This window comes from Bos mutus, chromosome 1 (assembly GCF_027580195.1).
Source record: "Bos mutus isolate GX-2022 chromosome 1, NWIPB_WYAK_1.1, whole genome shotgun sequence".
NCBI classification, from domain to species: domain Eukaryota; kingdom Metazoa; phylum Chordata; class Mammalia; order Artiodactyla; family Bovidae; genus Bos; species Bos mutus.
In genome coordinates this window covers 127936160-127949577 of record NC_091617.1, presented here as the reverse complement: position 1 = coordinate 127949577, position 13418 = coordinate 127936160, and the positions used below count along the sequence as shown (strand labels likewise).

Sequence of the window (13418 nt, the reverse complement as noted above, 5' to 3'; positions counted from 1 at the left end):
GACATCTTTGTTTTCAGTCAGGCACTCTGCCTCGCCAAGCATAGAACATTCATGTCTAAACAATGTTGAACATGAACTGGATTTGGTTGTGAACAAGCTTGTCTCACTTTCTCTTGAAGATAAATGCGTAAACTTTAAAAAGCTCCTTTGGCAGTGGCAGCGTCTGCAGGAGCAGTAAAGCATCTGAGAGATGTTGAAAATTCGGTAACATGTCCAGTTGCTTGTGGGTCATGAAGACTTAGCCTTGCCTGCCAAGTGGGGGAGGGGAGCAATAAATGACTCCAGTTCTTTAAGAATCAGGTTTTTGACCTTTCTTTTAAAGTTAAGTATTTTTAGTTAAATTCAATTTAGGTCATGTAGAAAGCCGCAGTTTAATTTTCTTTTTAAAAATAAGTTTCCATAAGCTGGTATAATTTATTTTCCTCAATCATCCAGTTTAAATTATTCAGGGGCTGTGTTTTGGTACTTAATTGGGCAAAGCATTAATGACCCTGGTGAAAATGAGAGGGAATGGCTGTGTTTATGTCAGGCCTGTTCCCGTTAGATTCTATTTTCTGAAACAGTAGAGTTATTTATTTATTAAAAACTATTGACCCAAATAAATTGCCTGAGATTCAATACCACTTTGCCAGGTGGGGCCCTGGGCGTGGAGCTTAAAGTGAACAAAGCCTTACATCATCTGCTTACCATTTTTGAGCAAGATCTGTAATAGAACACACCACAATAGCTAGTCAAGAATAAAGGGGGCAGCCTCAACAAATTCGGAGATTTGTATCACTACTTTGGTTTCAATTGGTTATTTAAATAATTGTTTAATATTCAGAAATGATGGTGGATAAAGATCTTTTTAAAAGCTGAATTCCCGAAGCTACCTCTTCTGATTTGAAACTACCTTAAAAATTTTTTTTATTTTATTGATGTATATTTGATTTACAATGTGTTAATTTCTGCTGTACAGCAAAGTGATTCAGATACATATATATATTTTTCATATATGGTTTATCATAATCTTTTCTGTTATGGCTTATCACAGGATATTGAATATAGTTCTTTGTGCTATAGAGTAGGACCTTGTCGTTTATCCATTCTACATATAATATTTTGCATCTACTAACCCTAAACTCCCAATCCTTCCCTCCCCCTTGGGAACACAAGTCTGTTCTCTATGTTTGTGAGTCTGTGAAATTACTTTTTGTTGCTTACTTATCCTACATGCTTCTCTCAAAATGATAATGTGTGAGAGAAAGAATTTCTCTCACATAGAAAGAATTTCTATTAGTCAGACATTAATTCATATCCTGCACATTTAAGTTAGTGTAGATAAATTACTCAAACTTTCTTAGACAGTAAACTGGTCAGAACAAAGCAGGAAAATAACACCTGTTGTTGAAAGGATTAAATTAAGTATGGGATGCAAAACCCCTATTGCAAAGCCTGGCATGGAGTGAACCGGAACATATTAACTGTTGGGTTATATTATCCACTTTTTGTATCTGCAATGGCCTAGCACAGGCAGAGGGCATAGCTGTGCTCCATACAGATTATGTGGGCTCAAGGCTCTTGTGGCCTGAGAATTTCCAAGGCTGAACTTACTTTCATCCCCTCCATGCCAGGTTGTTGGTGCCTTTCTTGCAAAAGACATAACTCAGGTTTATGACTGGCATTTCAGAGACTTGGGAAGTAAGGATGAAATGGAGACATTTTTACAATTATTGAATGTTGACTATGTGCCAACACGTAGTCAACACACTAAGAGTTCTACATATATTTTCTCATTTACTTCTTGTAATGACCTACTTATGAAGTAGGTGTGAAAGTGAAAGTCACTCAGTTGTGTCTGACTCTTTGCGACCCATGGACTATACAGTCCATGGAATTCTCCAGGCCAGAATACTGGAGTGGGTAGCCTTTCCTTTCTCCAGGGGATCTTCCCAACCCAGGGATTGAACACAGGTCTCCCACATTGCAGGTGGATTCTTTACCAGTTAAGCCACAAGGGAAATGCTCCTTAATCAACCACCCCAAAACGTAGTGGCTGAATGCAACCACTGATTACTTTTCATAAGTCGGTTGGGCAGCTCTGATGTGGGTCAGGATTGGCTGGTCTTGGCTGGGCTTGCTCACGTTGTCTGCATTCAGCTTGTGGGTCAGTTGGTGCTGACTAGTCTAGGATGACCGTGGCTGGATGGATAGCTCAGCTCCACTCTGTGTGGTCTCACCCTCCAGCAGGTCACCTCTTGGTTGACCTGGTAGAGGAATAGAAAACATGCATGGCTGCTGTCTTACTGGCCAAAGCAAATCATGTGGATAATATATCCAAAGGGAATGAATCCAGGGGTGTATAAACAAATAGGGGCCATTAGTGCACTTGATTTTTTACAACAGGCATAAATTATCCCCCCCTATTCGTAGAGGAGGAAATAGAGGTTAGCAATGTTGTTAGCAACTGGCCTACCTCCTGGTATCTTTCTCTGCTGTGTTCTTTCTGGTGATCTGCTGCATGGGTTTGAGGATGCTTCCCCATCAACTGTATGTTCTCTTCTTTTTCATTATTTGGTCTGATTTGAAAGTCCATGCAAAATTTTGGGAACTAGCCAAATGGTCTTAGAAAGCTCAATAGAATGACAGTAGGTCAGTAAAGTAAGTTTATTTATTAGAAAATGAAGGGGAAGCAGATATATAATTGGATGGAGCATGAAGTTGTTGTTTAGTCACTAAGTTGTGTCAGACTCTTTTGTGACCCCACGGACTGTAGCCTGCTAGGCCCCTCTGAACATGAGATTTCCCAGGCAAGAATACTGGAGTTGTTTGCCATTCTCTTCTCCAGGTGAGCTTCTCCACCCAGGGATAGAACTGGCGTCTCCTGCGCTAGCAGGCGGATTCTTTACCACTGAGCCAACCTGGGAAGCCCTGGGTGTAGCATAAATGGAAGAAAATGAGACTCGTCTATATTCTTCCTCTATTTGCTGGCCTCCCTGATTTTGCTTGGGTCAGCTTTTCCTTCTTCTGCACGCCATTCTTTCTGGATTCCGACACCAAGTCTGGAAAGGGCAAGAACCTAGTGTGGGCCTGAGGGATTTTTTAGCCCTTTGACCTTGGACAAGGAAGTTTGCTCCATTTACTCCTGTATGAAAGGAGAGTAACAGCACAGACATGGGTTGTGCAGGTTAAAGGAGATGTGCAGGTGAAGCACCTTTCCTGGGTTGAGGCTTTCTGTAGCCAGTGTGATTCATGGCTGCACTCCAAGCACCTCTCAGTGCCTGGAAATGCAGAAGAGTCCACCTGCACAATGGCAGTAGCTCTGGGTGAGCTGCCAGGCTGGGTGCAGAGTGACTGAACAGCAGGAGGGCTGTTAATGGATTTTATGGCTTTGTTGAGTACCCCAAACTACAGTTATTAATTATAGGATGCTGTTTAGACACCGTTGCAGCATATACATTTTGTTAATTGATTTGTATAGGCTCATATCTAGCAACATAATGTGCCTACCACAAAGCATAGTAATTGCCTTTTACTGCCTTTTTTGGCTTCTCACAGGAACAAAGACTTTAAAGAGAGGACAGACAACTCTCCTGGGTCTTTGGATGGTTTAATGTCTAATTTAGTGTCCAGTGGCAGGGTGACATTACCTGTCTAGGTGCTCAGTAAAAGGGATGAATCAATGAATAAATAACTTTTGGTTCTCTCTGGATTTCTCTACGTCCTTATTTGAACCCTGACTTGTGTGTGATATTGGCACTGCACACATGTATGCGAATATGGTCAAGGATTTATTGTGAGCCATTAATTAGTTTATGGAGTACCTCTTTGAAACCTCTGTGGCCCGGGGTTGGGGAGGGTCGTCAGGAGTGCATGGCCCTTGCACTCTGGGATCTGACAATTACGAGGTGTTACCAAGCATGACGTCAGGTGGCCAGGTCTTAAGATACGTGCAGTGAAACAGAAAGGTGGTAACTTCTTGCCTTGCCACCATACTGCAGCGAAGTTTCTGTCCCACTGTAGCCTCGGCAGGCCCAGCGCCCCAAGTCTGCCTTCTGTGATCTGGTCCATCAGCCTCCGGGAGCCTTGGCTGTCCCTGCATCTCCAAGATGGTGTGGACTCCGGCCACTGCCCTTCCGGTCCGCGGTGATGCACACGGCCCCGCAACTCCGACCAGCGCTCGCAGCACTCGCGCTCTCCAACTCTAGCGTGGGCCGGGCGCCCTCCCCAGACCAGGCGGCATAGAACGTCCAGAGTTCCGGCCACGGGCAGGACTGGCAGCAACGCCCCCGCTTCTCTTGGAGCGGATGTCAGCTTCAAGGGCGTGGCGGGGCCCGGCGCCCTGAGTCCCCGCGGGCGACGCTCAGGCTCCCGGGAACCACTTCTGAGGGAGCCAGTCATCCCTTTAGGCAGTTATTTGCGAGCCGGAGCGAGAAGGGTGCACGGCCAGAGGGCTCCCCGCAGCCGCCCACCTGGCCCTTTGGGAGCCGAGTCCTGCCTGGAGCAGGAAAACTGGAGCTGGAGCGCCCCGAGAGCTCGAGGACGGCGGGCAAAGTTGGGGGCCGGGGCCGCGGAGCCGCGAGCTCACGGCCGCTGCCGGTGTCCGCGCCTCATGAATATGCAGGAGCCGCCTCCCCCCGTCCGTGACGTCACGGGCCGTCCCGGGGTGAGCGCCGGAGCCGCTCCAGGTCCGTGCCAGTGAGCGCGGCTGCTGCCGGCGGGCTAGCGGCGCGGCGGTGGACACCGGAGACCGAGCGCGGCGGCTCCCAAAGCGCACCCAGCGGCAGGGCGAGGCGGCCCGCGGCCCGGCGCGCACCGGGAGGGGAGAGTCGGTGCGGGCAATAGGCGGCGGCGGCAGCTCTGAGGCGGCGGCGGCGGCGAGGATGCTGACTGGAAGGCTGTGCTGGGTGCCGCTCCTGCTGGCGCTGGGCGTGGGGAGCGGCAGCGGCGGCGGGGAGAGCGGGCGGCGCCGCCTCCTCGCGGCTAAAGGTGGGTGCTGGGGAACTTTCTTCGTCTTCGAGGAGGGAAGCAGGGCGGGCTTGAGAGTGTAAGCAGCGGGCACCCGGGCTCACGCTGGATTTGCACACCCTTCCTTGCCGCAGTTTCCCGGCGCCCGTGCGCCCAGGTTGCCCGAAGTGAGCGCTCTGCGCCGTGGACTAGATAGATTTCACCTGCGGACGCCGACCCAAGCCCTGGGCGGGGCCTAGGGACCCTGGGGAAGGCGAGGTCTGGGGAGTCGGGATAAGTTTCGGGGCTGTCTGCCCCGGGATGGGGGCGTACTGTCTGAGTCGCGGGCTCTGGCCGGGAGACGACTCGAGCAGGGCGCTGGTGCGACGCGGAGAGGCAGTTGTCTGCTTCAGCCCAGAAAGAGGAATCGGCGGCGGCGCCTCTAATGAGAGAGCAGGGCTCGTCTCCCAGCTCGGGGATGGGGTGGAAACTTGTGGGCTCCAGAGAAGGCTCCCCTTGGCTGGCCTCAGGCTCCCCCGGGGCGGCTCTGGCTCCGCTGGGAATGCGCGCCCTCGGGGTCCAGGAGAAGTGCGGGATGTGATGTTCCCCACAGCCTCTGCGACTGTGCTTCGGCACCCGGGCGCAGAACCGGGTGACCTCCCTCCCGGCTATTCTGGTTCGCTTGTAGTTTTGACCTCTCGGCTCCTCGCGCCTCGGAGGAAGCAAGATCCGGGCGAACGCCTGGCGAGGTCGAGAGGCTGTAGGCTGGCGAACCGCGGAATTTGCTGCCTTGGAGTGCGGGGAGGAGCGCTGGGGTGGGGGAGACCAGAGGGTGAACTGAAAACGGAAGGTCACGTGCTTGCTGGACGGTGGTGGGCGAGGCAAGGGAGGAGCAGAGCGAGGGGTGGGCGGCGGTGGGCGCCGGAGAGGCAGTTCTGGGCTGGGGCGCCCAGCTTTATGCTAACTTGTTGATTCTCTGTGCTTTAACTGGGAGAGCTTGCGCTTGGTTTAATGGTTGTGGTCAAATTTGCCCGTTAACCAGCTCCGGGAGGATCGTGGTCAGTGACCATTGTCAGAGGAAGGAGTTTGCTCCAGAAGATAAAGAGACGCCCTATTAGAGGCAATTTGATTTGCAAGCTGGCTTTGCACTGTAGCTTCCACTTGGCTCAGGAGGGAATGTTTTCTGTGTTTAATTACCCTTGGAGGGTGGGGAGAGTATGAGGCACACAGTTCGACTCCTGAGAACCTCGGAAATGCCTCTCTCGCAACTTGAGAATGATACAATTGAGGATAGTAGAGTTTCTGTTCATCCTGTAACCTTTTAGTTTTTTGATGACATGGTTTTTGGTGACATGATTTTATAAGCAGGCATCCTATTTCTTTTCATCCCATCCCCCCACCCCCATCCTTGAGAAGTAGTTTCTTTTGGCGGAAGACAGCGGAAAACTGATGAAGATTTCTCAAACATGTGGCAAAGGTAAAGAAATGTGTAAAGAAGCCGCCCATCACCCCGAGAGACTGTTGTTTTTGTGAAAACGGAATTAATGAAGTTCCAAAGCTTTTACTCTCCTTCCCCAATATAAAAACTTTGTTAAACAGGCGAGTGATAGCTATTGAATTTTTTCTTCACTTTATAGTAGAGCAAATTGTGTATGTATGAGCAGATGTCTGCAAACAGGGGGGCTCACAGCAAGTGAAGGAAGAAGGGAAAACTTGTTTGAGAAGAAGACCTGGTATGCTAATGCGTTGCGGGGTTCCCAGGTTAGAATGGAAAACAGTACAGATAAAAGAGAAAGATTGAAAAGAAAAGAAAAAAAATCCAGGCTCTCAATGATTCACGCTTATATGAATAATTATGTGCATTTTAACCAACACTTTTCATCTTCCTCAGTTAGAACATATTCATTTCGTGCTGAAAACAAGCCATTTGTCTTTCTGGAGTAAAAAGCTGATTGGTCTGCTGAGTGCGAGTTGCTTTCTGAATCCCTCGTCTTCCTTCTTTCTCTTTCCTACCACTGGGGGGCTGCAAAGGGCGTTGTTAGCCGCATTTTTTTTTTTTTTTTAAAGACAAATGTGTAATACTTGATCAAAACAGAGACATTTACTATAACACTTCAGTTGGGAAGTACAGGGCTGACTTTCCTTATCACAATGTACATTCATTTTACGTTTCCAAATTTCAAATCATCTCTGAAGAATGTTTGAGACACTGAAGATTATGCTTTGTATATGATGCATCATGCCACTGACTTTGCAGTTTAACACGTCCATGTTGTTATTATTCCCATATTACTAAAGAGGAGAAAAGTCAGGGAGCCATGTGAAGAAGATTGAATGAAAAATACCCTTCTTTTCCCATACAGTTCCGAATTCACGTGTAGAGGAAGATTGGGAGTGGAGTGTCCTGGCAGACTTGAATACACCCTCTGGACAACTGTCTGGAAGCACATCTTCCTGGTGTGGGCTCCTGTATGATGTTGTGTTTGAGGCACACAGCTGGTTCTGCCTTTGTGTTTCTTGCTTCTTGCCTGTAGCAAATCGAGCAGCTAAGCCCTGGGAACCGTTTTTGCAGGATCTCTGCAATTTCAGTGCAAACGTATCCCCGACTTCAGAAATAATACAGTGGCCAGAGAGCTATTATAACACCTTCCTTTTACTTTTCTGTGTCTTGGCTATTCAAAATAGGCAAATACTTCCAGGACGCCTTGAAAGAACCAGATCCTATGCAAAGCTGAGAGGGCATTGTGGACCCAAGGAGCCTCTGGGGCAGAGAAAGACATGTCTTATCCAGGGGAAAAAGAAATACAATAAACATCTTAAGATATGTGTCAAATTTGGTGATATGTCAGTGGTCTCAGTTCTCATGAGCCTGGTATGCAAACCCTTTTCAGTTCTCAAGATCCAGGCATTGATTGTTCAGAACAATACCTGAGTATGTGCTTTGCTTAGTTGCTCAGTTGTGTCTGACTCTGTGACCCCATGGACTGCAGCCCACCAGGCTCCTCTGTCCATGGGGATTCTCAAAAAAATAGAAGGCTATTTTTCATTCTCCAAGAATACTGGAGTGTGTTGCCATGCCCTCCTCCAGGGGATCTTCCTAACCCAGGGGTCTCCTGCATTTCAGGTGGATTCTTTACCATCTGAGTCACCAGGGAATCCTAAGAATTCTGGAGAGGGTAGCCTATCCCTTGTCCAGGTGATCTTCCCAACTCAGGAATTGAACCAGGGTCTGTTGCATTACAAGAAGATTCTTTACAAGCTGAGCTACCAGGGAAACCCATACTTGAGTATAGACCATCAGTAATAACTGATGTTGTGTCTGCCTATGTTTCCAGAGCCTGGCTCAGTGCTTTGGAGGGTTCTTAGAAAATATAAGAAGACCACCCCCATTCCCATCTCTCTACTGCCTTGCTTTGAGAGTTTTGATCTGGTTGAAGAGATGAGATTTTTATGTGAAAACTTTAAAAGAATAACAGCCGGCTGAGTTTGTACCAAGCATAGTACCATATGATGGGGATGCAGACAAGGGAGATGGGGGTGGGAAAGGGCTTGCAAGTGCAGCATTTGGTAGTAAGGAGGGGAGAGGACAGAGCGGAATTGTAGCAAGAGTTGTATAATTGTAGTAATTGCAGTTTGTGGAACCTCTTCTTAGAGTAACAGGCACTCTGCTAATCTCTTTACCTGGACTGTGTCTCATATTTACAAGCCATGCAGGGCTGATGTTGGTAGCCCACTTCACAGAGAAGAAACTAAGTCTGAAAGAGGGCAAATGACTTGCCAGGACTATCAGTGAAGGTTGTGACACTGGGGTGAGAATGAGAAGGCTCATTACACCCAGTGCCCCCTGACTATTCATCAAGTGTTCTCCCCTTTGGGTTTAAAGGCAGATCTGGCAGCCATGAGGAAGCTGACTATATCTCTGAGATCCCTAGGAGCCGTATGGTCCTGCCAGCAGCAGGAGAGTCCAAGGCTGTTGTCTCGAGGGGCCTGTCAAGAGGTGAAGGGAGTGGGCCTTGTTCTTAATCACAGAAACCTGCTTTGAGCAGCCTCACCCTCCCTCTAACAGATTCAAAAACCATCCCTGTCTATTCAAAAGTGCACATGCAGAACCTCCTACAGGGGCGAAAGTGGTGTGGGATTTTTATGGTGAATTGTCCTGTATCATCTCTGGGAAAGTAGCATGTGACTTCTAGCGATGTGGCAGTAGTTTCCCCAACAACTGAAGCACAGTGACAAAACATCCCCAGCAGCACATCAGAGGGCATGTGCTGACCTGCACTCATCCCAGAGTACCTGTGGTTCTTGGGCCAGGATGGGCTCATTCCTGCCCTGGGCCCTTTGGACTATTCTTTGGGCTGTAAGGTCACCTTCCTCATCCTGATTCCTTCTGTAACTCAAGACATGGCCAGGGCTGGACATGGTCTCCCCTGGGAGCCTCCCCTGACTGGTCCCCCAGTCTGGTCCCCCAGGCTGCGGCTTTCCCTCCGGAGTACCTTGTGCTCCTAGGCTGGTCCATCACCACCCTGTAAGCCCCCGAGCTGGAATCACATCCTGATTCTCCCTGCATCTCCAAGGTTATCCTTCTGCCTGGCCTCTGGAATATCAGCTGAACAATCAGCAGTGATTGGCTTAGTGAAGCCACCTGTTTGCAGTTGCAATGGTATTGTTTCACAGACATTTTGGATATTTTTGTTTTTCTCCTGTCCTCTAGGAAGGAAAATTTGGGCTTAGTAACCAGAGAAACCTGGGTTCTAATCCTGGCCCTACCCCTTCCCAGTTAGATAATCTTGGGCAAATCAGTTAATCCCTTTGAACCTCAGTTTCTTTATCTATCAAATGGGGATACAAAGATCTGCCTTGCCGAGTAGTTGGCAGGATAGTGTTTAGAAATCACTTAGTGCAGTTCATGGCATGTAAACAAAATTAAATATATGGTGACTGTAATTTCTGATCATTTAAACACTGGGTTCTAGCATTTGAGATTCTCCCCTTCTGACTGACCTCTTGGCAGTTCAGTAGCTTTGTTCATACCTTCCCTCCATTCAAACTCTGTTTTCTCTGTCTCTCTCCATGTATGTGCACATAGTGATATATAAATATATGTACGCAGAGACATTTGACTTGAATTGTGAAAATACTACTCTATGAATGCCTTTGAGGCTGGGACCCATATCTCATCTCATTAATCTCTAAAGCCCTGGCACTTAATGCAGGGTGAGCTCTGAGGAAGGACTCAGCAATGTATGTTATCTAAACATCTCTCAATGCTGGTGCTGAAGGTATGGGATTCTGGTCTCTGGTGTGATTTGGGTTGTTAAGAGAAGTCCCTTGACCAGTGAATATTTTCCTCCCAGCCTTGCTGTCCCAGGAAACAGAGAAGCATTCTTTTGTTTGTTTAAGATATTGACGATTTCTGTGATGACGCATGTTTATGTGGAAAGGGGTAACTGAAGCTGTGATAACCAAATGACAGTTTGAGACAGATTATTATTTTATAATTTATTATTTAGCCCACTACTAATTGGAGCCTGTGGAAATTGGAATGGTGGGTTTGTGGATAGATCATGAGAAGACTGAGCTGGGGGAAGCATGCTGAACTGAAGACACAGGCACTGAATAGGACAGACGTTTGCTATCTTAGTCAGCTGGAGCTCCTGTAAAAAAAAAAAAAATACAATAGATTGGGTGGCTTATAAACAACAGAAATTGATTTCTATGGTTCTGAAGGAAGGAAGTCCAAGATCAGGGTGCTGGCATGATTGGGTTCTGGTGAAAGTTCTTTTCTGGGTTGCAAACTGCCAACTTCTCATTGTGTCTGATGTGTGAAATGAAGAGAAAGGAAGCAAGTTTTCTCATGACTCTTATAAAGGCACTAATCCCATTCATGAGGGCCCCACCCTCAAGACCTCTTCTAATCCTAGTATGCTAGGATTTGGGTTTTAAGGAGAGGGTATCCCAAAGACCCTCTCTCCTAATGTCATCACATTGAGGGGAAGGGTTTCAACAGGTGAATTTTGGGAGAACACTGACATTCATCCATACCATTCCATCAGGGAGCAATAGGCAGAAGGCAGAAGAGGGCAGTGATCAGAGGAGAATGCCTGAGAGAGTGAGACCAACCCAAACATGAACTGGGGCCCATTTTTAGCCATATCAGCCAATAGCTAGCCATTTCTCAGTCTCCTGTTATTCTGTGAGGGGAACAAAAAGATAAAGCAAGTTTCAGATGTCAGAGAGCTCACACTCTGTCTAGGGCAAACATCACACATGACGCAAACTTTTGAAGAACTCTATAGCTTCTGGGGAGAGGTCAGACTGTGCGTGAAAGACCTTGAAAAAGTCTTTCAGGAAAGACAGAAATTGGCAAGGATAGGAGAAACTAGGAAAGATAAGAGGTCTTAATGGGTGAGTAGGCATTTGTAAGAAGATGGGGTTGGGGGGTAGGACATGTAGATGCAAAGAAAGAATGCCCATGTTGGTGCATGGGCAGGAGTGAGGAGGGAGCCCAGCCATGGAAAAATATATTTCTGCACAGAGATTACAGAGCTAATAAAGGAATGCGTGTTTATTGAATGCATACCCTGTGCCAAGCACTATTTTAAGCACTTTGCATGTGACAGTTGGTTTGATCTTAACCCCAGTTGGATTGATCCACTGATTATGTAGTTCGAATTACTATCCTGTATTTACAGAGGAGAAAAGTGAGACTCAGAGAAGGGAAGTAACTTGCCCAAGGTCCCGCAGCTTAGTGTCGTGGGGCTGAGATGTAAACCCAGAACAGTGTGGCAGACACGGACTTCCCATGTCATGTGAGCATACCTAGCAGTGTGATGTGTCTTCAGTCTGAGGGAAGCTCTGAGTGGAGCCAGAGAGGCTCTGCTGCCCTGGAAGGCATCTCCTCACAGTCCAAGGGCATTTGGGTTTCACTACGAAATTGCTGAAAGAATTGTTTTTCTGGAAGGCTCACTCTCTGATTGACTTCCCCATCAAGAGTGAACATAGCCTTTCTGTCCTCACCCAGGGAGCTGGAGGCCTTCCTCCATCCTCCTCACCCACCCCCATCATGCTTGGCCTCAAGCAGAGAAGGCAGCTGTCTGCATTGCGTGGTCCATTGGCCGGGTCTCTTGGGCCAGGAAGGCCTCCCAGCAGTCGTTCATTTGGGTTAATCATGGCCCTCCTCTGACTCCTTTTTTTTTTTTTTTTAAATAGCCAGGGTCAAAGAAAGCTACCACAGACATTTTCAAGTGTATTAGTTATACTTGAAGCCTGGACTCGGTAGAATGAGGAGGTGAGTGTGGCAAGGGTGGGAGAGATAGTGTAGATGGAGTAGCAGGTAACCTGACTGCTCCTAAAGCCACCCTTCCTTCTGCTGTCATGGCTGGATTTTACACATATCAGTTGTCTTTTTCACAAGTACTCATTTTACACACTGGTAAATGAACATCATAGAATATGTTCATCCCAGCCCTCTAGGTCATCATAGAGCACTGAGCTGAGCTCCCTGTACTATATATAGAGCGGCTTCCCACTAGCTGTTTTACACATGGTACTGAAAACACTCTGTTCTACAGATGAATCAGGAGAACTTTAAGCACACCAAGATGTGTGAGGGAATCAGGTGTGGCAGATGCTGTTGGAATTCTCACTGAGAAAGCCTGTGAACACTACTCTCATTGCTTCTAAAAATGCTTAATTGGCTGAAATTTAATTTAAGTTTTGCTGTTTAAAAAAAAAAAAAAAGCCCACAACACATCATTTTTGGTGACTTCTGCCACTTTGCATTTCCATACTGCCTGTTGTATTATAGAGTTAAACAAATCTGCAGTCTTCCAAGTAAGTGCGACAAGGAAATCATCGTGGAGAAGGTAGGAAAGGCATTTTTTCCCAGTCTCCTGACTTCGATTCACTGGTCAGTGTGAGGGTCAGGACACATCACGCAGCCCCTCTGATATCTGCTTCTTCCTGTGCCAAAAGGACACCATGGCATCTCCCTCCTCTGCTCAAGAAAGTTCTGAGTATCCATTTGCTAAGGGCTCTGAATGCCCTTTGGAAGGATAAAGTGTTTAAGCAAATAAGGTGATCAGATTTAAGAAATTGCCTGTGAGACTTCAGGGCTCAAACTCCCCTCAAACAAAGCCCTACATCTTTCTGCCTTTATACTGTCTTATCAGTTCAATTAATGATATTTTCAGAAGTCTGCATTTAGCGTTAAGGCTCTTGTTCTTTTGTGTTTAGTCTGCATATGGTGCACAGTGGGTGGTCACCATGGTTATGCAGCAGTTGCAGGCCCATAAATTTTCAGGGTAGAACCAGTCAAAACTGTTAATATGATGTCAAGTTGATGTGTCGTTTTCCAATTTGCATGGATAACTGCATTGCAGCAAATTAATTAAAACAGATAAATGTTAATCTAATGCATGTCTCCTTGTAATTAATGAAATATAACCATTATAGGGGTATATGATTTACTATTTTAATTTATAAAATGCTGA

The 13418-nt window shown here is 46.9% G+C and overlaps 1 protein-coding gene across 2 annotated transcripts in view; it reads left to right on the top strand.

Annotated features, from left to right (window-relative positions):
- The first annotated feature begins 4164 nt into the window (after positions 1-4164).
- CLSTN2 (calsyntenin 2) overlaps positions 4165-13418 on the top strand; it is a 742362-nt gene continuing 733108 nt past the window's right edge. Inside the window, exon 1 of one of the 2 annotated variants that reach the window (XM_070375497.1) lies at positions 4165-4968. In XM_070375497.1, the coding sequence (XP_070231598.1) occupies positions 4863-4968 (106 nt within the window). In that variant the 5' untranslated portion in view covers positions 4165-4862. The remainder of the gene's footprint in view (positions 4969-13418) is intronic. The other variant, XM_070375500.1, reaches the window with a different exon arrangement.